Here is a 27,099-nt window from a genome sequence, read left to right as displayed (position 1 = left end):
GAAAGAAATTACACGAAAATAAAAATAAGCCTTCATCCAGTTCTTCTTTGAACAAATAGATTCATGTAGAATAAAGAGAAGATAAAGCATGTCAAATTACTACTGAAAAAAATCCTTTGTAACTATCCTAGGAAAACAATTCACCACCATCCCTCCCCAAGAAAAACTAAAAATCTATCAAGATAGCTGAAAAGGATATAAAGCTGAAACTATAACAATACAATAATTCTATCTAAAATAAGACTAAAACATTTCTTTATTCAAAATAGGAAAATTAAACTAAAGCCTTATAAGCAAAAGAAAAGTTGTTTTTTAGTGTCCTCAATCTCAGAAGATGGAACTGAAATACTGCTGTTATGAGATTATTTAGTATCCACAGGACACTAAAGAGAAGAAATATATCAACCTGAAATTAAAGCATAAATTGGCTATTTACTACTTCCCAGATTACCTTAAAACAATGCAATTACTGTGTACATGTCACAGGCTCATGTGAATATTTACTGCCAATATTTGACAGACTTCTGATTCTTTCAATATGCAAGTTTTGATATTACTTTATTTTCACAACATAGGATGACACTGAATGTTCTTCAGAATTAAGTGTAGCATTCAGTAGCCTACCTGTTTAAAAGAATTGACAGCTTCGAGATTTTTAGTCTTTAAATACTATATATTGTTTTTCCAAATGTATCATTAACAGCCCTTGGAACACAAAGTAAATAGAGTTTGCCAAAGCAAGGGCTCTATCATCCTTCCTTCCAGTCTAATATGGTACTCAGCACAAAAAAAGAAACTCAATTTAAGACAGTCTACTTGGAGTTTGAAAACTTTCAGTTCTTTAAGAAACACATAATAGGTACAGGACACTGTAATAAGTACTGGGGATAAATGTTTAAGCAGAAGAGACTCAATTCCTGCTCGCCTCACGGGGTTTTCAGTCCAATGAATAGGATACGAATTTAAGAAACAATTAGGTAATTGTATTTCTAGAAATGTGATGAACACTATGAAGGAAAAGTAGGGGTGCTATGAAGTATGTGAAGACTTGACCTACTATGGCAGAAACATTCCCGAGGAACTTAAGACTGAGCTGAAAGAAGAGTGTTATTAGAGATAACTTGGCAAAGGGGGAGGAAAATTGATTTCCACAGGGAACAGAATGTGCTCAAAGAACTTGAGGAAGAAGAAAATACGGTGTATTGAAGGAATTGAAAGAAGCCAGCCAATATAATTCATAAGACTGTTGGGTCGGGGCGGGGGGGGGGGGGGGGCGCAAAAAAAAAAAAAAAAAAAAAAAGACTGTTTGCAGGGACACCAGGTAGGAGGTTACGGCAGTTGTCCAGGTGAGAGATGATGGTAGCTGAGATTGGGAGGATAGTAATGAAGGTAACAGGAAAGAAGGCAGATTGAAGAGATATTAGGGAAGAAATCAGTGTTACACTGCAGCCATGGCTTGTTTAGTAGAGTTTTAAGAATGACCGACCTTGAGATATTTCAGTTGTGATACCAAATAGTAAAGAAGCTGAGAATTTGAGCTTATCTGATGCTCCCCAAAGAGCCAGATAGCTACTGTAGCCACATTCTCTAACAGTAGTAATATCTTAGCAATGTTGATTTTTGGAAGTGTGCCAGAAGGCTGTGACCAAGACCACAGTAAAATAAAGCATTTATCTTAAAAATAGTTATATGTCCCACTTCCAACTGTCAGAAGGATCCCAAATGACAAAATTACTGGTATTTGCAAGGAACATATTTATAATATCACATTATATCATTTATTTTCTCTCCTTTGTACTTCTATGAAAATAAGATTTTAAGGCCTAGGGGAAAGGGAAATAGGAATTTATAATACTATGAGTTAACATCCAGCATAAATTTATAAAGCAACTTTTTTTTTTTTTGAGATGGAGTCTCCCTCTGTTGCCCAGGCTGGGGTGCAGTGGCACAATCTCGGCTCACTGCAACCTCCACCACCCAAGTTCCAACAATTATCCTTCCTTAGCCTCCCAAGTAGCAGAGATTACAGGCACACACCACCATGCCCAGCTAATTTGTGTATTTTTGGTAGAGACAGGGTTTCATCATGTTGGCCACACTAGTCTCAAACTACTGACCTCAGGTGATCCCCCCACCTCAGCCTCCCAAAGTGCTGGAATTACAGAGCCACTGTGCCTGGCCTAAAATAACATTTTTATCAGGTATATCATATAATACCTGAGAATATGGGGTGAAAATAGTCAATCACCATTATATCTTAAAGATGCTACGATGTCAGAGAAACAAATGTCATTTTATAACATACATCAATGTTCAAGATGTACAGTAATAACAGCAACTCCTACATAGTAGCTTTTTGATCAGGAAAAAATAAAACATATATACTTATCAACTCTATTCCTTTTCTTGTTTCAGATGATGAATACATGGAAATTTCTGTAAGTCTTCTTTCTGCTTTATGTAACCAGTATAATAAAGTCTCTACTAAAATCCAACAGTAAACTTAAAATTAAGATGCCGACAGTGTCATCTTACAAATGGAACAATACTATTGTCCAAATACCGCAGTATTGGAATTTCTACCTCAGCTCTCCTAACTTCCATGAAGCAGGCATTTTAAATAAGTGCCTAAGGAGAAATAATTTCTACTGTTTCATTTTAACATACTAGTTCTCTTTCATAGGCCCCAGCGTAAACCCCACATATTGGTGGATCTTGAGATCTTTCTTTGTTGCTACTTATATTCCCATAAAAATACCTTCCTTTGTTCTAGGTGGTCCAATGTACACATATTCTCTTTTGGGGACTATCAGAACTATGGCAGGCTTGCCCTTTTACAAATTTTCTGACATGCTATGCTAAAATGCAGCAATTAGCACTGTGGTCCCACACATAATATTAGAATCCTAACAGAAACACTAACATGAAAGAGAAACATCACTTAGCCCAAATCCCAAGCTGAGCAAAGTGTAAGTCAACAGATGATTCAGAGTTTCTTATTAATGACCTGTAACATAATTGATAAAAACCTAGGAATGTGCATTTATGCCTCTATAATCCTTGAGTTCCTAAAAATGTCACATCTGCAATGATGGGGAGATATACTAAATTACTAATATAGTAACCAATCTCTAAAACTGTCAATAAATCAGAGTCACAGAAGTTCAAGGGAATGAGGGACCTTGGTGAGAATCTAATACATCTCATTTTACAGATGAAAATAGTATATATGGGAAATGTACGAAGTTATATACCTAATTCTACGAAACAGGAAAGGCTTAAATACTTGCAGCATGCCAGAACCCAGGTCTGGTTTCCTATATGTTCTCTTCCCATGTCTCCAAATTGAAAGAAAAAATAAAAGTTTTTTAATCTACATGGTTTGAAAGATACATAAATTCCTGAATGGGTCTTAATTGTTGACAGCTTTAAACATTGAAACTGTAAGGACAAGCAAAAGTACATTTTTAAAAATGCTGTATATCATACTACATATTTTCATCTCAAATACAGCAAATACAACAAATACAACAAAATCTCTAGACCCACACACAACACGTATAGTACATTAAGCTTACATTAATTATTTTTATAATTTAAGAAATTAAGTTTAAAAAATATACAACAGTCTTAATGAAAAGAAGCTAAAAAAGGAAACACGCAGCTCTACAGAGAAGTCAAAGGGAGAAAAGTGAATCCTACCTTTTCCTCAGTGATGTCTGAAACACAGAGTGGGATGATCCAACCTGATGAGCTCTAACTGTTATCTATAGAGGCCTCAGGTTTTCTGCATCAAGAGCCCCATTCCCTCCCAATCTGTCTCCCCAGATGACTAACCAACCACCTGACTGAAGCTCCCCAAAGCCTTCAGGAAAATTTAGTTACCTAGGGATTGCTCTGTCCTCCCCAAAATGAATGCTTATAATATTCTCTAGAAATAAAGGTCTCATTTAATTCCCCTTATCAGTGAAAAAGGCAGTCATCTGTTAATCTTCTGTTATTCACTGGCTCCCTAGAATAAAAACACTGAAGAGACAGCCAGACACTACCCAGCTTTTCAAAAATGGAAGTCTTAGTATATTACTATTTTTCTCTTTTGAGACAAAGTTTCACTATGTCATCCATGTTAGTCTTGAACTCCTAAGCTCAAGCAATCCTTCCACCTCAGCCTCCCAAAGTGTTGGAATTACAGGTGCAAGCCACTAGGCTCAGACTATCTGAGTACATCTAGACAAGTATATTCTAAAGGATCTATTCTGTTTGAAAGATAAGCAGATTTTTTTTTCATCTTTGCTTTAAGAGTCCACCAATCAATCTAATCTTATTTAAAGAAACAAAACTTTTACAGCATGGTCTTCCCTTTCCTCCTTGAACAACAAATCACCAAACCTGCTCACTACCAAGTCTACCTGAATATTTTTATTCCTTTAACAAAGCCCTTGATTGTGCTTTAAACACTGCCAGACCTATTTCTCATTTTTTTAAAAAATCTTCTTGAACTGTCCTAAACTTCGCCAGAATATTGAAAGCCAGCCCACAATTACTTTTAGCAGGTGGTTGCCTGCATGGACACAAGCTGTCAAGTCTCTCAACTGACTGTCCTCTGAGTCATAGACCTCACCATTTTAATAACCCCAGCAAGAACCTCTCTGGTTGTCTTTCCAGATTCTATTCCTTCCCTTCCATGCAAAACCAGGTTATGATTCCCAGCCTTCATTATTTTAAAGGAGCCAAATCTCTAGGGTAAGTGGTAAAGGAACCCAACAAGTGCTGCTCCTCCAGACTTGGGATTACAGGAGAAATGTGCTCCTTCCTCCAGTTCCCTCTTCTAAGCATTCCCAACTTGCTACCTGTTGGCAGTGCTGGTGTTGCTGCTCCCGCTGCTGTGTTTCTGTGCCCGGCTCAACCTCCGTGGGGGCTTTGAATGCTGCAGTCGGGGGCTCGGCATGGAGGCAAATGAAGACGCGTAGCCATGTTCACACTCTGAAGAGAGCAAGAAAAAATCTATGTTAAGAATATGGTACCCAAATCCACTGAACAACAAATCCGAGGTCTTTGCACAAACAGGTTTTCGAAAGCAGGAAAAGAGGTAAAACGTTTCCACTCTTGATTAGAAGATTGACATCCCTGTGGCATCCTACCAGCTGGAAGGTGTTTTGATACCTCCTCTAATCCAAATAATTTCTTACTCCTTCCCCAAATCCTTCTCTCCCAAGGAGTTTTTTGTTGTTGTTGTTTTTTGGAATTTCAGTTGCTTTAGAAGACGTTTTTGACCAGTTACCATTCATTGATTTCACTTGCCTCAAAATTCCCCTTTACCTTCAACTCTCTTTAAAGTGTCTCTTTTTAAGCACAATATTTTTGTGTACTTTAAACAGTCTTAAAAGGACATTTTCTCTCTTAACACCACAACTCCCAAGATCCCGCTCTTCCTGCCCCATCTCTACATCCCCTTGGGCTGCCACCCCTAAAGGACCCCATCTCATCACCCCGCAGATCCTCAAAGGCCTCTTCCCCACGCTTCGAGTCATCTGCCCCCTCTCCACCCGCTTTCCCCATCTCGGTGTTCTCCTGGCCTCCTCTCCTCCCCAGACCCCCCAGCACTCGCGTTCCTCTCACCTCCCAGCACCCTCTCCAGCATCGGGGCCCTCCCGGCTTCACTGTCACCTCATCAGCCCGGGACAGCCCTGTCTCCAACTCCCCTCCACCTGCTCCTTCCCGCTCCCCGCACACCCACAGCCCCATCCTCCGTGCGCACCCAGGCACCTTCCCAGAACCTGCGCGACCTCTCACACACGCCTCCACTCACGATCTTAGCACACACCTCGCCATGCGTACCTCCTCACGCGCAAGCCCGCGCAAGCCCCCTCCCACGCGCCCACCCCTCCCGCACACCCTCCCTCCCACGCGCGCCCCTCTTCACACGCGCACGACGCTCCCCACACACGCCTCTCCTCGCACACGCGCGGACCCCGCTCCTCACACGCCCCTCCTCTCACACGCGTGCTCCCCTCCCCTCACTTGCCCCTACCCACACCCGCACGCCCCTCCCCTCAAATGTGCGCACCCCTCCCGACACACGAGGACGCCCCCGTCACACTCGTGCTCCCCTCCCCTCACACGCCCCACGCCTCACACCCGCGCGCCCTTCCCCGCACAAGCCCCTCCCCTCACACGCGCACTCCTCTCCCCTCACACATACACTTGCCTCCCTCACACGCGCGCACCCCTCCCTCAGACGTCCCTCCCTTCACACTCGCACGCCTCTCCCCTCACACGCGCGCTCCCCTCCCACACCCCTCCCCTCACACTCGCGTACGCCCCTCCCCTCACACGCCCCTCCCCTCATGCGCGCACCTCACACGCGTGCCCTTCCTCACTGGCTGCACCGCACTCCCCACAAAGATTAGTACCGCGCGGGCTCACGCAGCGGTGCCCAGCCATTACCCCGCTCCCGGCGCTCCAAAAACTCGGCAGCCTCCAGCAGACGCTGCACGTTGATCATCCGCACCCGCTCCATGGGCACCGCGGGTGGTGACCGGCGCCTCTCCGCACTCCCTTCGCAGGCCAACAGGAGGCGCCGCTGGCGGCTACGGCCCGGCGCCGTCCCGGAACACGTGCGGCGGGCGGGCGGGCCAGCCCGGCCGCGGCTCGGCGCGCTCTCCGCCGCCCCCGCCGCGCCAGCCGCGCCCGCCGTGCCGCGGGCAGCCCGCGCGTGGTTTGTTTACCTCTCGGCGCGAGCACGGAGGAGGGGCGGGAGCATCGCCAAGGCCCGCCCCCTCCCGCCCCCGCCTCTGACCCCTGGGAAATGTAGTCCGGCCCCCGCCCGCGGCTGCCGGGAATCGTAGTGCGCACGCCGCTTCAGGGCGCCTGCGTTCCTCACGATTCGCAAAGGCCGTCGGAAGGCGTAATTTCGCTGGGTTTCCTTTCCTGTCGCTAGGGAAGACTAAGAAGTTGCGGGGCTTTGCTTCTGGGAGGGAAGGATTTTATTTTTTCTCTCCAGACACGTTGTAGGAATGGGAAGGACTTGAGCGAGCGGATTTTTTTTTTTTTTTTTTTACCCCTCCAGACACGATGTAGGAATGGGAAGGGTTTGAACGAGCTGGGAGTCTACTCCCGGGAAAACTTGCTTCTCAGCGACTCCCTGCGGGTGCCCAGGAACTGAGGCATTCCTTATTCGAAGTGTCATGTTCCAGTCCTCTATCTCCTACTTTCTCACGTTACTTATGTGCCTCAGTTTCCTCATCTGCAAAATGAGAAGAGTAACACACCTGTACCAACAGCACACACAGAAACTGGAAAAGCCAAAATTGCTGTTCAAAAACGAGGATGACTTCATGAGAGAGTTTCCATGAGGCCGTTCTTCCACTTCAGCTTCCACACAGACAAGTCATTACTTTTTTTCTTTAATGGTATTTAAAAATTTCTCCTCCCTCAGTCCCTCACAAGTGCTTTTAGGCGCCAGAAAATTCTCCTTGTTGCTGCAAGGGAAGGATATATTTCATTGGATAAGAGTTGGTGCCAGAGTTACACGGAGTTTGGTTCCAATCCTGACTCTGCTACTTATACCGACTGTGTGAACTCTTCCAGCCTCATTTTCCTCATATATACTGTGGATATGATCATATCCACGGCCTTGAGGGTGTGCCATGTGCCAGGCACTGTACTAGACTTAGTGTGCATGGCAATGAGACGAACAGGTGGAACCTGCTCTCGAGGTTCGTGTATTCAGTAGTGCTTTTTGTGAAGACTAAATGCAGTAATTCCAGCACTTAGTAGTATATACTAGGCACTCAGTAAATAGAAGTGACGATGATGTTTTCTCTTATGCTCTCCGCTGTAGCTAAAAAGGGTAAAGTTAGCTAAAGGGAGCAAGAGACCACTTTAAAAGACTACCACTGGCCAGGCGCGGTGGCTCACACCTGTAATCCCAGCACTTTAGGAGGCCGAGGCAAGTGAACCCCTGAGGTCAGGAGTTTAAGACCAGCTTGGCCACCATGGTGAAACCCTGTCTCTACTAAAAATACAAAAATTAGGTGGGCGTGGTGGTGCATGCCTGTAATCCCAGCTACTTGGGAAGCTGAGGCAGGACAATCACTTGAACTCAGGAGGCAGAGGTTGCAGTGAGCTGTGATCATGCACTGCACTCCAGCCTGGGTGATAAGAGACTCAATTAAAAAAAAAAAAAAACTGCCACTCACTGCTCTCATGGCCACTCGCTTTCCAAGTCCTCCATTTAAAAATTTGCCCTCTGGAGCAGGGTTCCTCGACCTTAGCATCATTTACATTTTGGTCTGGGTAATTCCTCCCTGGGGCAGGGCCTCTGTTTTAAGCTTTGCAGGATGTTTAGGAGCATCCCTGGCTTCTAAACACTAGATGCCAGTAGTACACCACCACCCCTCAGATGAGACAACCAAAAATGCCTCTAGACATTGCCAAACGTCTCCTGGGGCACAAAATCCCTCCCCTTCCCCCAAGTTGGTAACACAGGATCTAGGGAGAGGAAGGACAAGAGGTTCATGCTTGCTGAATCTCTAGGAGCAAGCTGGGAACCGTGTAAACATAGCCATAACGTTTTCCCACCCCAATTATTTTAACCTGCTGGTTGTCATCCAAAATAACAGGAAGCTCCTGGTGAGGGGGGAGTTTCCCCCTCCCTGTGGTCATTCCATTGGCTCCTGCAGAAAATACCATCTTGGGATAGAAATCTTACCCTCTTAAAAATGTTACCAGCTTCATGCTGCATTTTAACGTACCTTTCCCTCATAGCTTTTTTTTTCTTTTCTCTCTCTTTTTTTTTTTTTGGAAAGTGAACAAAATCTCCAATGAGGTCACAAGCTGCAAAATTCTGCCAGTCTTTTTAAATATTACACTTGGCACCACATTTAAGAACCAAATAGCTGTTCCATCAAATGCAAGAAAACCCAAAATAAGAGGTGTTCCCAAGCCACAGAAGAACTTTTTTTTGTAAAGGCTTTGAAAAACGGACTGTGCTTTTTTAGCTGTTGACTAGGTCGCTTTGGATCTGGGCTTTCCCATTGAGTGTTGGTAACAACCACCCTCCACCTTCAACAAGGTTCATATTGGGTAGGGGTGGGACTATTTAAAAGAAAATACTGTTCATTTAGAACATCTGTTAGCTGAGGGTAGAAAGTATTAGGCTGGAAGCTGGCTTCCACCACCTTGGATAGGTTCTTTAAAAGCTTTAGATCCAAAATTGCCATGGGCTACCCCAGGAGCTTAAAAGAGGCAGTTTTAGGACAAATACAACTCTTTTTTTTTTTTTCTTTTCTGAGATGGAGTCTCACTCTGTCACCCAGGCTAGATCCAATCTCAGCTCACTATAAGCTCTGCCTCCCAGGTTCAAGTGATTCTCCTGCCTCAGCCTCCCAAGTAGTTGGGATTACAGGCACCCACCACTATGCCCAGCTAATTTTTTGCATTTTTCATAGAAACAGCGTTTCACCACATCGGCCAGGCTGGTCTCAAACTCTTGACTTCGTGATTCGCCCACCTTGGCCTCCCAAAGTGCTGGGATTACAGGTGTAAGCCACTGCACTCAGCCAGAACAAATACAACTCTACTTTTCTCAATAGGAGGTAAACTTGTGTGACAAGCAATCAAGAAAAGTAGCACAAACTGAAAATATACATGAATTCAAGATGGTTTTAATTCCAGAAGTCACAGAGCCATGCCTGGTAAGGAAGAGATGCCTGGATGCAAGAGGCCAGGGGCGTACGCCTGGCCTTCCACAGTGAGTTAACCTAGAGCCCCTCTTCTAGAGCCATGGCCAAGAGGGAGATGAGAACATGGAAAGTAGAGTGAGACTCACCAAAAGGCCACCTGCATTGAAGAAAATGAGAGACGATAATCATGGCGGGCAGTCTTAAGGGCTGATTCATATACAGGAAATTCCAGCCTTTTCTAAAAGCAATTGAGATGTCACTTCCTTCTCCCTGTTCTGGCTGCCTCCTGGAGTCCTTCCTGGGACATCAGCTATAAGGGCCTCCCCAGCACAAAGCTTAGGGCTCTATCCACGGGAAAGTAATGGTACCCACAAACCATCCCTCGGCAACAGTCTCAGCCGGAAGGAACCCAGAGGCAGCCATGGCCTTTCTTTTCCCCGGATGAATCAAGTTTGTACTACAAATGTAGATGGGGAAACAGGAAAAGCAAGGCCTCTAAAGTCTACTGACATAACCTGGAATCCTACCCATGGCCTCTGTTCTGTACTCTCCCTAAAGTATATCTCTGTCTCTCAAGGGAGTCATTTGAAAATGGAAAAAGGCCCCAGAATCCCCCAGGCCTATAACCATCACAGCCATGGATGGGGACAATCTGCCTTCTGAAAGAAGCATGCAAAGCCCTTAATTCTTAAGGATCCTTTCTCAGCGCAGTTTACTTAGTGACAATTTCCAAGTGATGTATTGCAGATTCATTAACAATGGAGGGTGATATGTTTTCTTCACAGAGGAGAAATGGGGAGACAGGAAGGGGCCACGAGGTTAGGTTACAAGTCCAAAGTCACTGTGTTGATGACACCTTGTGCTTAGGAGAACTTCCCTGAAACTGCAAAGTGTTTACCGAGTAGGGCACTCTTTTCTGCAATTATCTTTAAGGATGGGTGTTTTCAAATAATCAACGTTGGGGACAGGGGAGGTGAACTCCAAGCCCTTAAATGAGAACCATAACAGCTATACATTTTTCCAACCCCCACCCCAAAATGATTACAGCAGCCTCCTCTCCTCCTCTCCCCCCAGAGCCCAGAAACGTGAAGAACAGCAGAAAACCTTTCCCTCTGCCCAGTGAGTCAGCCTTGCCTAAGTTCATGCGTAAGCTCTCCTCAAGTCAGCGGCAGCTCAGAGCTGCGGGTCTGTGTGCAGCCGAGATAAATTTGGGTCTAGAAGGGATGACGTAATGCTAAACCCGAGAGGTAGCTGCTGCCTCCCAGGGCTCCAGTCGCCAGGGCTGCCGGCTGACATCCTAACCACACAGAAACGCACCAAGGGACTCAGGTGCTGCCCGAGCAGGGGAGAAAGGAAAAGAACATGGGGTGGGGGGAACGCCGGCGGGAGGCAGTGTTTATCTGAGAGACCTGAATCTGGAAGTTTGTTGTTTTTTAACTCCAGTTTTACTGGTGAGATCAGACCACTGGCAAAGGCTCAAAACAGCTGCACTTGACTTCCATCCTGACCCATCTCTTCCCTCTTAGAAAAGGGCTTCTTACATGTTATTAAATGGCCCTTATTACAGCAGCCTATTTCAGTGATTATAATGGATGTATTAATCTCGCAAATGTCCTTTTCCTTCTTTTTTGCACGAACTTGGATCCAAGAAGAAATCTGCATTGCAGGACTCGATTACTATGCACATCTAAGTGGCTTGCTTACTCTGGAGCACCCCGCTTGGGGTGACACCAGGGTGCTACTGATAAGGTATTTGGGAGGATTTTGCTAGGGCCATGCCTACTGAATATGTCCCCAAATAACATTTCATGGTTTATGACATAGAAGTTTGTATCATTAAGCTTATTTCTCAATACAGTCTCCATTTTTCAGTTAAGAAAATTGAGGCTGAGAGACGTATGATAACCTACCCAAGACCAACAGCTGTCAAACTGATGGAACAAGGGTTAGAACTCAGGCCTTTATAAACCTGTGGGGCCCAATCCTTTAAATATCAAGATCAAGTTACATTCCCAAAGAATCCGAATGCTGGTTCTTTCTGTTCTTGGTTCATCCTTCCCCAAGGAAAGGTTGCTGTCAGAGCCGACTCCTTCACTCCTGGTGATGATCACAATCCTTGGACGAAACCTCACCCTTCCACTATAATGAAAAGACTACCACAGGAAAAAAACATCTTTGTTGTATTGAAGTAGTTTTCTTCATTAGAAATGCCTCCCAAATAGTTTTCAACATTTGTTAGTGTAATCGCATTTTATTCTTTAATTTGTGCCTGTAATCATTTATGCTGGTAGATTTTGTGACTTTCAGCAATATCTGGCAAATAACCTGGTCAACCATGGTGCATTATTCTTTTTGAAGCACTGTTCAATTCCGAGAGTTAATATTTTTGTTTAGGATTTCTGCATCTATATTCGAAAGCAAAAGTAAACTGTATTTTTTATTGTGTTTGCTGGATGTTGGTATTATAATAGTTGTTCTTTCAAAGTTAGATGTAACGTGTTTTTAAATCCTTAAAAAAAAAAGTCTGCAAGAGGCCTGCTGCTGCTGCTAAGAGGATGCCCCACATTCTTGCCAAAGCCCTGGGTAACCCTCCCTCCCATGCCAGGAGCTGGCCTCGAGTTGCCCTGCCCCCACCCCTTGGCATCACCACCCTTTTCCAGGCAGCAGAAACTTGTGGAGGTCACGCTTAGGCCCAGCCAGGCCCTGAACACTAAACCACACAACAGGCTCCTGCCGCCTTGTGTCTGAGTTCTCTCAGTCTCAGACGCAGCACTTATAATAAAAATACCATAATGTTGCCTGTCCAAGGCATAGCTGATCTCACCAGCTCTTCCAGCAATAGTGTTCTGATTCTAGGAAGCTGGGATTCTCCCTAGTTCCTAGAACAATACGCATCCATTTGCCTACTAGCCACCACGTAACTAGGGCCGACATGCTGCTTCTCTGGTCAGTTCATTTAATCCTTAGCACTCCTCTGAGATTCCCATTTTACAAATAAGGCCCAGAACAGTGAGGTGATTTGCCCAAGGTAACACAGGTTATGAACAGATTTGAACCTGAATTTTCTGACTCTTGGACCCTACAACATACATCATGTTATGTTCAATCGTGTCAGGTCAAGCAAAATTGGTTAAAGCAATGATCTCAACCAAGGGCAATCCCATCACACTAGGAGGCTTCAGAAACATTGTAGGAGTGTCTTTTTTACTGTCACAGTGACTGGGAGGATGGGTCCCAGTGGCATTTAGTGGGTGGGAACCAAGGATGTTAATGCCACATTCCAGACTAATCTGTACAAGAACTGAACTCCTATGTTGAGAAACACTAGGCCAGAAAGTTAAAGAAAGAAAACTCATCATTTATTCAACAAATATTCCTCAAGCATCGTTATGTACCAGGCCCTAAGCTAATGCCAAAGATAAAATAATGAACAAAATTACTTATGGTCCTGCCCTCTATGTGCTTCTATTCTAGCCCTCCAGACCGATGATAAACAAGTAGAATAAGTGTAAATTGTGATGAGCAGGATAAGGGATAAATGATAAAGGTGGAGTAACGTTTAGGTGGGTGGGTGGGGAGTTCTGGGATGATCACAAAAACTGTTTAGGACATTTTCTCAAACTTTAAGGAGCATACAAATCACCTGGGAATTGTGGCAAATGCAGATTCTGCTGCAGCAGGCCTGGAGTCTCATTTCTGACAAGCTCCCAGGGGGTACCAAGGCTGTCCATCCTCCAATCACACTCACTCTGAACCGCAGTGGTGAAGGCTATGGCAAGAAGTTTGGACTTTAAGTGAGGCAGGATGTATTGAAGGGCTTTTAAAAATTGAGTAACATTAACCCAGTTATATTTTGGCTTTTTTTTTTTTTATTTTTTAGATGGAGTCTCACTCTATCACCCAGACTGGAGTAGAGTGGCAGGATCTTGACTCACTGCAATCTCTGCCTTTTGGGTTGAAGTGATTTTCCTGCCTCAGCCTCCCAAGTAGCTGGGATTAGAGGTGCCTGCCACCATGCCCAGCTAATTTTTGTATTTTTAGTAGAGACAGGGTTTCACCATGTTGGCCAGGCTGATCTAAAACTCCTGACCACAGGTGATTCACCCACCTTGGCCTCCCAAAGTGCTGGGATTACAGAGGTGAGCCACTGGGCCCAGCCAAACCCAGTTATATTTAAGATCTCTCTTGTTTCCTAGCTCTAGATCAGTGAAAGGAAGAGGTTGGCTTATGTCATCATCTGACCGGAACCAGCTAGCCCACACTGTCACGGTGACAGCAAGGACTTAATGCTCATCTCTGCAGCTTACACTTGCTTCTCTCCTCTGGCTGCCCTGGCAGAAGCCCTTGGCTCCATGTACAGGCCAGCTCAGTTACCCTACAAGCTCGGGCGCCTCCAGGAAGCCTAATACGGCCTGATAGGGTATGGATTCACATCCTGACATCTTAGTGGGCAGAACCACAGGAGACCTACTGGTTGGGTGAGTTCCCCAGGGGGTGCTGGGCAAGGTAGTACTGCACAGGCAAGCAATGACACCCTAGACCATCTCCATCTAGAGAAAGGGACCATTTGGCTCCACTGTCAATGCCCAAAGGGCCGTGGAGGTTCTGACTGCCCTCTCTCTACCCTAGCATGAGTGGGGAGAAAAGGAAGTTGCTCCAGGGAGGCATCCCCAAGGGGACCCTCAGCCTGAACTTAAAACATTCCAGATTCCAACTCTTGCCTCTTGGAAATTTCTTACTCCCTGGGGCTTTTCCCAGAGCCCTAAGGTTTCTCTAGGAAGAAAGCAAAACCTGGAGTTTTAGTCTCTACTCTGCTATTTGTTAGCATGTGGCCTTGGGAAAGTTAGCCTTGCTAAAACTAAGGCTTTCTTCATCTATAACATGAGGGTTATTATAGCACCTGACTATTGGATGTTTGTGAGAATTTAATATAAAGCACTTAGCATTGTGCTGGCCCATAGTAAATGCTCAATAATAGGAGGCCATATCACTATTAATTTGGAAAACAGAGAAGACACTGCACTTGTCAGCAGCTCTCTTGGGGACACGTTATCACACTCCCAAAGATAGACAAGAATTGTTGATTGATTGCTATTTGTCTATCATGTTAAGTAGAATATAGACCTGGAACTGGAGATCATACCTGCTTTACTTTTTGGCTCCCTGGCAGGTTTTGGAAATTATTTGTTGAACTCAGCTCAGTTTTACAGCTGGCAGAAAAAAAATGAAAGTCGTATGCAAGGCACGCACAGTCTTGGGAGCCAAGAAATATGGCAGGACAGTCAGGCTGTGGTGGAGGTAAGAAGGAGATAACACAGGGGCACCATAAGGTAGTTCTGGGCCCCTGCAGAAATAAAAACAAAGTCCACGCCAGCTCTCACTTGCCCAGAGCAGCCCTGGGCATGCCCTTCACTTTAATACAATAGCCTACCTACTCCCAAATTATCTTTATTCAAACATTCTTACTAATGGCAATAAAGACACAGAAAAAGAAATTTCAAATAGTAGGTAATCCAAATCCCCTTTTATTGGCTTTCGTTTGAATTTCCCAATCTCCCTCTCCCTCAAGACAGTGTGTTTATCTTTAGAATTTTGCTGTGTTTAAATTTCCTTACAGACACTGGAGTTGGATAGAGGTCTATGGCCAAGAGCCTGTTGTACAGGCAAGTGGACTTGGGAGGAACACTGGTGTGGACAATCCTGCAAGTGCAGAAGGCCCCTATCTGTAAAGAACTCAGAGTGGAATGTATTTATTTACAAGGCTGCTTACAGTTTCCTAAGCTCAGGCAGTAAAAGAAAAAAAAAAAAAGATCTGTAGAAATTACAAGGACAAACACAAAAACAGAAAGGATTTTAGGCTGGGCAGGCTGGTTCATGCCAGCAATCCCAGCATTTTTGGAGGCTGATGTGGGGGGGTCCCTTGAGTGCAGGAGTTCGAGACCAGCCTAAGTAACATAGCAAAACCTTGTATCTACAGAAAATACAAAAAATCAGTGGGGCAAGGTAGCACACACCTATAGTCCCAGCTACTCGAGAGGCTGAGGCAGGAGGATCACTTGATATCAGGAAGTAGAGGTTGCAGTGAGCTAAGATTGTGCCACTGTACTGCAGCCTGGGTGACAACACACACAAAAAAGGATTTTAAACATAGATTCAGGAGGCAGGGAGGGAAGGAACTATACCTTTTGGAAGCTCAGGCTAAATTTTTATTCTGTCTATAATGATAGCTAGAACCAAAGACAAATAGCTCAAGTCAAATGCCATCCTGCACTATTGGGGTTCACTTTAAGACAAGTGAATTTCTAAAACCTGGCAGTGGAATAATACACTCCATGAGGACAGGAACTCTCCCTCTAAAACCTGGCTCTGGAGCAATACCCTCCATGAAGGCAGGGACTCTACCTCCAAGACCTAGCACAGTGCCTCCCATAAAGCAAGTATATACTCTCTAAGTACTGGTTTCATTAATGAATGAATGAATGAACACAAATTTAGGGAGAATGATGGGTTCACAACGTAATTCCACATCTTATTAAAGTAGTTGCCACAAGGGCCTTTTCAAGAGAGTTTCTCTAATTTTTTTGAAAAAGGATTCTATCTACATATACTTCCTGGAGTATATTGCTCAAGCCAAGGGTCACCTGAACTTTCAAAATGTTTCATAAGCAAGGGGCCCAGCACCCATTCTGCCAAGATGAAGAAGCAAAGAATGAGCCTCCTGCTCAACATGATGGTGGCAAATGCCCATTATTTTTGACCACACACATCAAGTCAGCTGTTGACAGCTTTTACACCTCTAGCCAGGTCACTCAGGTACAATGACATCAAAGACAGTTGCTTCCTTTAAGTTAGAAGAGCCAGGTGTCTGTCCCTGGGGAACTGAAGCCTCTCCCATTCCTTTCCTTCCCCCCTCCCTCTCTTTCTTTCTCTCTCCCCATTGTGAGCCCAGAGCGCCACTCTCGACCTCCAGAAGGAACCCCCAAGACTTTAATTCCTCCTCTTCAGTCAAGGCTTGGGATAGCCATCTTGTCACTGCCACCTCCTTCTAGCTCCTCCTCCTCAAATGTAAAAGACAATATTTTTCTAAGTATGGCAATTTGAAGTTAGCTTCATTTTGAAAGACTATTGAGAATGCTGCAATGACCTTTGCAATACCCGACACACCCTAGGATCAGTAAACCAGGTTTGAAAACTGCTGACTTCATGAGCACTGGACCTGTGAAACAAATGCCGGGGGTGGGGCTCTACCTGGAACCCATTCTCATATCAGGTGGGAGGGAACACAGCCCAGAAGGACCTGGTTCTGCCTCTGCTGTGTCATCTTGGGCAAGCCAGTGTCTGTCTCTGGGTCTCAGACTCCATAGTACAGTAAGGATGATGGATGCTCTGTGACCTCTGGGGCTCCTTCTGTTCCTGATGCTCTATGCTACTACCTGCCTCCTTTAAAAACAAAACCTGAGTGAAGGGAAAAGAAAAATGGGAAGAGAAAAGAATGATTCAGAAGGCCAAATTATCATAAAGCCCCCCCATTTCTGCCTGCTGAAAACTGCTTTCCTCATTCTGCAGGAAGACTCCCATTTCTTGGTGGGTTGTTACTTTTTTATTTCTTTTTCTTTCTCTCCCCACCGCCCACCCCCACCTTTTTTTTAAAACTCAAAAGCCACAAAACCACAATTCATCTCCCCAAAACAGGTCACTTGGAAGCCAGAACTGTCGGGGGTTAGGTGTGTCAGGCCTGACATACTGGTGGTATCTAAGTGAAGACTGGGCCAGGGCAAGCATGTGCTTCTCCTCCAGAAACCCAGTTTAAATCAATATTTATCCAACTGTATTTATAGAAAGTGGTGGTGGTAGGCAGGAGGGTGGGGGTAGGGAGGCAGGGGGATCTAAAACAGAACAAGCCACAATGACTGATGCAAATCTTTGTGGCCAATTCGCTTCTGCAGGGCTGGGCTTTTTTTTTTCAAAAGGCAAAAGACCCAGCTTTTGATGAACCTGCTGTTGGCCCCAGTACCATAGCAACAGCCCAAGTCCTCTAACATGCCCAGAGGACGGACTTGGGAAAGGCAGCAGGCGGGGCGTGGTGTTTCCTGGGAGCCCTAAACTTGAGTTAAGGCCAGGAGAGTTGAACGACTCTGAAAGACAAAAAAAAAAAAAAGGTCTCTGGTTGGCTATTCTATCTCCAGCTTCACTTCTAAACCACTTCTAAGCAAGGTGTGTACAGGAAGACCTTGGACAATAAACAAGGTGTTTCAAATACCAGCTCGAATTCAGGTTCCTGGTAACCTTGAGTAAGTCATTTCACTCCTCTGGACTTCATTTGTTGGCTGTAAAATGAGTACGTGTGTATATAATTAAGAGCATAGGTTCAGGTTGGGCCCAGTGGCTCACACCTGTAATTCCAGCACTTTGGAAGGCTGAGACAGGTGGATCACCTGAGGTCAGGAGTTCAAGACCAGCCTGGCCAACATGGTGAAACCCCATCTCTACTAAAAAATAAAAATAAAAAGTATAAAAGTTAGCCAGGTGTGGTGGCACACACCTGTAGTCCCAGCTACTTGGGAGGCTGAGGCAGGAGGACTGCTTGAACCCAGGAGGCAGAGGTTTCAGTAAGCTGAGATTATGCTACTGCACTCCAGCCTGGGTGACAGAGTGACATTCCATTGCAAAAAAAAAAAAAATGAAAAACAATAACAAAAAAATCATAAAGGTAGAAAATAAATCTAAATTGTGGCATCACTATATTATAACTAGAATTATAAAATGACTTATTTTGGTGGCAAATACTTTTTGCAACAATAAAGCCTTATGGTAATTAAAAAAAAAAAAGAGCATAGGCTCTGGAATCAGAGACCTAAGTTCAAATCTCAGCTCTGCCACTTACTAGCTATATGTCCTTTGGGCAAGTTACCTGGCATCCCTGCTCCTCAGTTACCTCCTCCATTAAAGGGGGTAATAAAATTGTGTCCATCATAAGGTTGTTGTGAAGATTGGGGGAGATAATGAATGTATAGCCCCATACTTGGAATACAGTCAGTGTTCAATAAATGCGACCCATTACTGATATTATACCATACAATTAGTTGCTACTGCTGCCTGCTGGCACCCTCCTCATTTTCATCAGTTTAATCTGTAGACTTTTGCTCAGGCATCCCCAGATGATAATCCCCATTTCTGGAGGGGTCAGTGGGAGAGTGTTGTGATCAGAGACAAGAGATGGATGAGCAGCTACTTTTTTGCCGTGGTAGCTAATGGAGCCTCCTTTTTGCTCCCAAACCAGGAATGGCTCAATTCAGCTTCTCTAACTTCCAAGGTCCTGTTCCCTCTCCCTGGAGCTCTGGAATTCTGAAAGCCATAACCATATCCTCAAAAAAAAGTCTTCTTCTGGCCAGGCATCGTGCCTCACACCTGTAATCCCAGCACTTTGAGAGGTCAAGGTGGGTGGATCACAAGGTCAGGAGTTCGAGACCAGCCTGACCAACATGGTGAAACCCTGTCTCTACTAAAAATACAAAAATCAGCTGGGTGTGGTGGCATGCGCTTGTAGTCCCAGGTACTCGGGAGGAGGAGGCAGGAGAATTGCTTGAGCCTAGGAGGCAGAGGTCAGAGTGAGCTGAGATTGCCCCACTGCACACCAGCCCGGGGACAGAGTGAGATTTTGTCTCAAAAAAAAAAAAAAAAAAGCCTTCTTCTGGCATTTACCAGTTGCAGAGATCATATTTAAAACTGGAAAAAAATAAAAAAGAGTTGAATCTGGGGAACATAATTTAGGATGCAGAGGAAATAGGGCCCGATTTAAGAATGCTCTTCACATAACTCCACTAAACACAAACACCCTACTCCACCCCCACCATATTTCAACCTACAGAGTTTTCAGGAGGAGGCATCTGCACATAGTAGATGTTCAATATACATTTGAAAAATGAATGAATTCATAAGATGGTTGTCATACAAAAATGTGACCAGCTTGAACATGAGTTGCCATCAAAACCCTCTCTTTCAGCACAAGTCACTCTAGTCTCCTATTTTCTTATTTGTTCTCAGGGTCACAGCTGTTCACAGAATGCAGTCTCAGCTCTTCAGGTCTGAACTATCATCTCCTTGCAGGGATTGGTCTTACCACCCAAAGGAGTTGGAGATCAGTATTTCTGACTCTTCCCCAAATCTTCAGAAAGGCTGTCATGTGTCCTCTGGCCTCCAAACCTGATCCTTGTACCATAGCTAGTGAATGGCAAATCTAACCAATCAAGAAATTTACATTAAGGATCTACTACTCTTTGCCCAGTGGTGTGCTATATGCAATGGATAGCATACAATGAATACTGTAAGTGATACTTTTCTCTTATATTACTAATAATCTCCTTGTAAAGATAAAGCGAACACACATGAAGGAAGTAGAGAAGTGCATGGTACTGATTATCAAAGCTCAGAGAAGTTTCTATTTATCATGCACCTATTATATTTCAGGTTTGTTACATATTTAAGTGCAGTGCCTCGTTTAGTTGTTTGACAATGATATAAGGGTCATACTTTTATCCCCATTTTGCAAAAAGGAAATGGAACATCAGAGAGGCTAAGTAGGTTGTGTCCAAAGGCACATAGCTAGTAAACAGTAGAGTAGCAAGTTGGGCCCTGCTCCACATGACTGCAAAGCTTTCATCCTCTCAACTACAATGACTTAAGAAATAGAGCCAAATATGCTGAAATAGCCAGGGGAAGCTTCCTGGAGGAGGTGGGAACTGACCTAAGTCTTGAAGAGAAGGTATGATACAGATGTCTCTAGGGGAGTAAGAGAGTGAAGGCATTCTAGACGGGAAGAGTAACAGTCAAGCACAGAGGTTCGACTGTGAAGCCTGCTTGCTGGTGTACCTGCTGGGCAGACACAGAGGTTTCAGGGCAAGGCAGAGGAGATCAAGTCAGGAAGGCAGGGTGGGGCCAAATAACACCACACAACAGCAGCTTTCCCTACCAGGATGAAGAGGCTGCTTCTTGGGCTGTCCATGCCCCTAGGAAAGCACCCCACCCTGAAACCCAGATGATCCACTCCAAGGAGCCTTATGGCTTTCTACTCTCATCTGATCGTCCTTCCCTATCTTAAGTGTTGCCTCCAAAACAACCTCCCCCAGACACTGGGAAGCCCATTTCTTTCCTCCGTCTTAGACCTTACATGCTCTCACAGCTTCTTTCACTTACCTGCCAACCAGCTCTTATGCACATAACATCCCTTTATGAATCTCCTCTTCTCTTTTAGTTTTAACCTTATCCAAAATCTTTTTCTACTTATTAGTCAGTCCTTAATTCCTACCCTTCCACTGGACTCAAAATGCATGTAGGTGATGATGTTAGAGGTTATTTACATGTAACTTCTGCATTTGTGGCAATAGGGTCACAGCCTTCATGATTAATATTTCTAGAGGCCTTCAATTTTTGATCCGTAGAGATTCACATCAGTTGGAATTTTGGGAGAATGTACCTGCCTTTCCTAGGGAATTCCCTGCCTAGCACATAGAGTCAACACTGGGTGACTTAACGTGAACCCCTCCCCCAAGAAAACTCAACCTCTCTACTGGAAATAATTCAGCAATTGGGCCACAACTTGGTGAACACTACCAGTACGGAAACCTCAACAAGGCAACGAAAACCAGTTCTGGCTACGACGGAAAATAAAGCAAGCTCCTGCCAAGTAAGTACTTTGCAAGCAGCAGTCAAAATGGAACGTGTTAGCTCAGGGTTCACCATGCATCTCAAAAAGGTCTCACAGAACCTGAAATGGAGAATCGGGCCCGACACTCATCTCCAGGGAGAAGAGCGTCCCTTCAATAAGAGACTGGACCAGCTGGCCGCACTACAGCTCCCAGAGATTTCCTGGCTTGCATCCTGGCTCCACCCCCAAGCCTCCAGCCTCAGCAACGCGTGACGTCAGAAGAGGGTGGAGCTGCCGATTGGCTGAATGGCGCAGCTAGGTCAAGTCCAGTCGGAGGAAAGAAGTTTGTCTCCATGTGGAAACCATGTGTCTCTAGCTGGGAGGGGGAGGAGGAGAAGGCGGAGAAACCGAGATCAAGTGATTACAGGGGAACTCGCTGAAATGAAGGCGGAGAGATTGTGCACCTGAGCCGGCCAGCAATGCCCTTTGCAGTAGTGACCTAAAAAAAAAAAAAAAGGGGTACACAACAAACTACCCCACCCCACCCCCAACAATAATAACTAAAAAGCCAGGGTCCTTGCTTCCTTCCAGAAACCAGGGACCTGGTAGATGCTGGAATCCTATCGGAACGCCCAGATCCCTCTCCCTCCCCCAACGACTGAATGATGTAAGCGTTTCGGAAAGCAGAGCTCCGGAGCAAAACAAGCCCCGCGCGCGCGGAGCGACCCGCAGTGCCCGAGCCGGGCGCACGCACGACCCGCCCCCGACTCGCGTTATTGCTGTGCACACGCGGATTGCCGTGACGCGCGGGCATTGTGTGCAGCGAGCAGAAAACAACGGCGAGCGCCGCCGGCGCGAAGACGCGCCCCCCCATAAAACGAGACAGATGTAGGGCCCGCCGTTTTCCGTACCCAGAGACCCAGACCCGGCAGGAGGAGGAGAGGAGAGGGGGTGGGATAAAGTGGCCCCTGTGGGCCGCCTCTGTTTGCAGGGGGTATAACAGAGGGCCTGGCGGCTGGTCGCACGGAGTTTACCGTTGGTCACCCTAGCCTGTCCGAGCTGTTGGGGACGGGGCGAGGGCCTGGAGCAGGGTCTCTGCAGCCAAACTGGGCACGGCGCAGCGCCCCAACCTCTCGGGGAAATCTGGGGGCCGTTGGCATCACGTCATTTAGAGCCAAACAGCAGCGGCGAAAAGCGGCGAGAGAGCTAAAAATACTCCAGCCTGGAGCCGGCCGGAGGAGGGGGGCTGCGCGGCCGAGGGACTTATTACGCACACGAAGTTGACTTGGACTAGGGCGCTAAGGTTCCTAGCCCCTCTTGGGGGCTGGCAGATTTGCAGGGCGGACGCCTTGGGAGACAAGCTAGGAGGAAGCCCCTCGGCTTCAACAGCCTCTGGAGCCCGGTTACGCCGCCACGGGCCCGCCCCGCGCGGGACAGCCCGAGCCCGCGCCCGGCTCTCTGCTTACGTGACTGGTGGCCACGCCGGAGCCCCAGCACGGGGTAAACAACGAGGTGGCGGCGGCCAGGGCGGCGGGGTGGGGGGTGGGGCGGGGGGAGGTCTCCGATTGTCTGCGGGTGCGAAGTGGGGGCGGGACGCTGAGGAAGCTCCGACTGCCTCAACACACCTCTCTGGGGGGTGGGGGGGGCAAGCCAGGGTCGCCACACACTGCCAAGGTGCCCTCTTGGGGTGTACCCCTAGTCCAAGCCGACGCCACGGGACAGACTCCAGAGAACTGGGAGCCGGGAAGAGGATAGCTAAAGAAATCGCGCCCCTCCCCCTTGCAACAAAAGCAAACACACCAAACAAAACCACGTCTTCACCCAGCTCCCCACCAGCTCTGGCTTTTCAGAAACTACCCTCCAGACAAATGCACACATAGCACACCACTACCATGAATAATTGCGAAGCGATTCGGCTACACAGCCTGTGATGCGCCTCTCTCGCAACCCAGGCACTCCGGGAAAACAGGCGAGAAGAGAAAGAAAAGAACGCACCACCGACCTCGCAACACAAATCCTTGTTTTGGCCTTACAGCGTCTGCACAATTGCGCTGCCAACACACGGTTACTTTGACCCTGAAGACCTGGGGTGTCGGTCAGCGATAGTGTTTTTGTGTCTGAGGGTTGTGTTGGGTGGGGGGAGAAGGTTGCAAGATCTGACACGTTGCAATCGGACCTTTCTTCTCTCTCTCTCTCTCTCTCTCTCTCACACACACACACACACACACACTCGCGCCTCACTGATCTTCCTACTTGTTCGGACACATTAAACATCCCGGTTTCCTCCTGTCTGTTGGTCTGTCTGCCTAGTCCCCCTCCTTTTCATAGCTATTATTCTGAGGACCGTGCTGGATACGCTGCACACGCGTGCCCCCGTTAGGGCGCTGAGTCGACTGCCTGGGGAAAGCTGGGGGACCTGGCTGGTAGTGGCAAAAATGAAACAAATAAATACAAAAAAGAGGCCAAGCCAGGGTGCGGTTCCCAGCACACCCCCACCCACGCACTGCTCTCCACGTGAATCTGGAGGTGGGAGGGGGAGGTAGAAATCGACCAGGAAGGCGTTTGCCTGGCTTGCCCTGCGCGCTCACTCAGGAGCCGTTTCCCGGAAAATAAAGAAAAAGCACACAACAGCCCACACCTTCTTCCCTAACTATTGTTTCTGCAAGATCCCAAAGTTTCCTTCTAGCCGCGTCCCCACGGCCAAGTTTCTCGGGCTCAGGACGGCGTGTCCAGGGCGAGCTGCTGGCGTTGCCTGGCCCCGCCGGCCTCTTTTTGGGGGGGGGTTGGCGGTGGCACCCCAGGACAACGGAGGTGCAGGGGGACTGTGTCCGTGGACATGATGGCCTGAGCCCAGTCCTGCTGCGAGAGGAAAGGAAAAAGGCGAAGGAGGAGAGACACACAGCCGAGCCCACGCCGTGGAGAGCTGTTTGGTTGTTATTGTTGTAGTGTGTGTCTGTGTGTTTTCTTTCTGGAACCTCTGAGCTCTGCCTATGGTTTCCAACTTTCTTCTAATCCCCACCCCATCCAGGAACGAGCGACAGAAAAACAACACTTGTCTGCCTGAGAAGGCTCCGGAAAGAAAAAGAAAAGAAAAAGGAAGAAAGGCGACCTCAAAGAGATGAGCTCTCGGCTCAGTTGTCAGCAAACAACAACACTCCCCCGCTCCTCCGCGGGGCCATCCTCCCAGCCCCAGCCCGCCGGAGACGGACAGACCGACGCACCGACAGGCCCCTGTCTCCTCCTTGCCGGTCTTTGTTACATCTTTAGCAGCTTTGTGCGTGCGTGTCCTTTCTCCAGTGTCATCGGCTTTACTGCCAAGGGCTGGATGTGTGTATGTTGGGGGCTGGCGGAGCGGGGGGGGGGGCGGGGGGAGGCGCTGGCCGAGCTCGCTACAGGGATCGCCCAAGTGGGCGAGAAAGAGTCGGGCGCCGAGGAAGAGCAGGGGCCCCCAAACTTACTTTTGTTTTCTTTCTCGATCTGCTCCAGGTAGCTGGCGGCCTCGAGCAGAATCTGCACGTTCTGCAGAAAAGTGTTGATGTGCTTCTCCATCGAGTTCTCGCTGGTGTTGAAAATGTCCGAGAAGGGGCACCTGGGCTTGGCCCCGGCGGGCTCCTCGGGCAGAGCCGGGGTCTGGGGCGCGGCCACGGCGGGGGGCACAGCCGGGGGCGCGGCGGGGGCCAGCCCCGCGCCCTCGCAGCGCGCCTCCTTGCGCGGCCGCCCGCGTTTGCCCATGGAGGAACGGGGGTCCGCCGAGCTCCTCCTCTAACGGGGCTGCGCGGCCCGGCCGAGCTCCGGGCCCCCAGGGAGACCCGGCCGGCTGGAGCGGAGAAGGCGCCGGGGCGAGGAGCCGGCCTGACTTCCCGAGCCTCGCTGCCTGCAGTTGTGTGTGTGAGTGTATGGGAGTGTGTGTCGGTCTCGCTGTGGGTCTGTGTGTATGAGAGATTGAATGAACCTACAGGACAGACGGAGGCGCTCTGGCGCCTGGGTCCTAGTGCGAGCCTATCGCCACGGACCGGTCAAAATAAAAGGTGGAGACTAGCGAGGCAGGAACCGCCCCTGGCCGCCCCGCAGCCTTCTCTGCCTCTCCCCAAGTCTTTCCACAGAGTAGAACATTGTGTTTTAACAGAAATGGAAAAAAAATACGTGATGTCTCTGCTTGCACCTCCATAAAAACAAATTTTTTCACAGAAAAAAGCTCAAAAAGTGTTCAGCACAATGCCAGGCACATAGTTAGGTCCCCATACATGGCTGCTATGACTTAAATAAGAGCCCTCAATCCAAATGGGAAGAAGGGAACCATGTATGTAACCAGAAGACCCCCGCCCCCCACACAAACACTCCTACACACAGACACACGTGCATACGTAATCACGCACACACTTGCAGGCACCTGTGTGTGCCTTCACACAGCCAAATGAAATCCCAGGCCGCCCAAATCCGAGTTACAGATTTACTCACTCCTTTCTCCCTTCAAATGCAAAGTTATTTTCCAGAAGTAGGAGGAGATGTCAGCATGCCTCTCCACACTCCTCTCCCCAGCCTTGGTTCAGCTGTGCAAAGCTCACACCAGGATACCTCCACACCTGGCTCCCTTTTATTTGACCGAGAGGCAGAAGTGGCAGCTTAGGAACCACCCTCCTGCCTCCCTCACTGAATTCCACCTTTTGCCTCTGAAGACCCCTACCCCAGCTGACATTGTTTCACTGCCATTGCTGTCAGCAGTCATGGCTGCTCTCCAGCCCTGGGAAGTACTGGAGGCCTCAGGGGATAATTAATAATTGGCTGCTCTAGAGTGCCAAAGAAAAAGGTTCAAATCCCACCTCTGCTGCATACAGACTGTGTAAGCTTGGACAAGTCCCTTAACCTCTCTTGGCCTAAGTTTTCACATCACTGAAATGTCTGATAAGATGCTTGTATATTAAATTGTATCTGACTTAGCACACTCTGGCCCATGGTAAGATCTTTTTCTTCCAACCCAAACCCAGGCCAGGGCCTGAGTCCCCTATTCTGATACAACTTGTATCTAAGAAAGGAACAAGATGTAGTGAACAAGACTCTTCTGCACTTCCTTGGAAAATATCTCTATGACAAGCCCATCTAAATATGGTTACTTTGCAAGGCCACCTGGAGTTTTCCTCCAGGGGAACCATTTATATAGAGGACACAGGCAATGCTGCCCCCTGGAGGTGTGCGATGCAGCCATCCTACTCAGAGGCAGCTTTATATACATTGTCATAAAAACTCTTACAGAACATGGAAACCTTAAAAAAAAAAAAAAGAAAGGAAAATACATTTCTCTGTGAAGAAATGTATAAAACTTACAGAGTATGTATACATGCACACTCCCTCCCAGAGCCTTCAAGAAAGGCTTTGTGCACTTTTAAAAACATAATAACCTGCTACTGATATGACAGGAACAATTAGCAACTGTCATTTTAAAGCCAACATATTCATATTTTGGACCATAATATAATTATACCACACATACGCGTTGCTCATTTTCCATCTTGTGACAAATTTTGCCTGGGTGATCCCCGAATCCTTTGGCTACGATAGAGCACTCCTTCTAAGTGCTGGAGATAAAAGTTCATCTCCCATTATTAGAACAATTACTGACTTTTTTTGTTTTGGGAACCACAACCTGAGTAACTCATGTGGAAATGCCTGTAAACGTCTACAGATGTTAGGAAGACGTCCTGTGTGCAGTTTCAAACAAGCTTTCTCCAATGCCATTTTGCAAAAACCAGCCCTTGTGTGAAACAGCTCTGA

The 27,099-nt window shown here is 47.0% G+C and overlaps 2 protein-coding genes across 12 annotated transcripts in view; one reads left to right on the top strand and one right to left on the bottom strand.

The window, feature by feature from the left end:
- The window catches only part of MXI1 (MAX interactor 1, dimerization protein), a 75,052-nt gene extending 49,786 nt beyond the window's left edge, over positions 1-25,266 (bottom strand). The window contains exons 1-2 of one of the 11 annotated variants that reach the window (XM_002756588.6): positions 24,789-25,266; positions 4,851-4,983 (exon numbers count right to left, since the gene is read on the bottom strand). In XM_002756588.6, the coding sequence (XP_002756634.1) occupies positions 4,851-4,983; positions 24,789-25,062 (407 nt within the window). In that variant the 5' untranslated portion in view covers positions 25,063-25,266. Of the gene's footprint in view, positions 1-4,850; positions 4,984-5,619; positions 6,259-6,413; positions 6,762-24,551; positions 24,644-24,788 lie in introns of those variants that run through there. The other 10 variants (XM_054243308.2, XM_078346475.1, XM_078346473.1 and 7 more) reach the window with 10 other exon arrangements.
- On the top strand, positions 14,109-24,658 carry LOC144578535 (uncharacterized). The gene is made up of 5 exons (XM_078344116.1): positions 14,109-14,164; positions 21,922-22,169; positions 22,322-22,365; positions 22,503-22,830; positions 24,359-24,658. Exons 1-5 carry the CDS (start codon positions 14,109-14,111, stop codon positions 24,595-24,597), a joined length of 915 nt encoding a protein of 304 aa, XP_078200242.1. The 3' UTR covers positions 24,598-24,658.
- Positions 25,267-27,099: the final 1,833 nt, after the last annotated feature.

Source organism: Callithrix jacchus, chromosome 12 (assembly GCF_049354715.1).
Source record: "Callithrix jacchus isolate 240 chromosome 12, calJac240_pri, whole genome shotgun sequence".
Classification (NCBI taxonomy): domain Eukaryota; kingdom Metazoa; phylum Chordata; class Mammalia; order Primates; family Cebidae; genus Callithrix; species Callithrix jacchus.
Note: the sequence above shows the minus strand (reverse complement) of the source record. Positions and strands in the feature narration are given on the sequence as shown.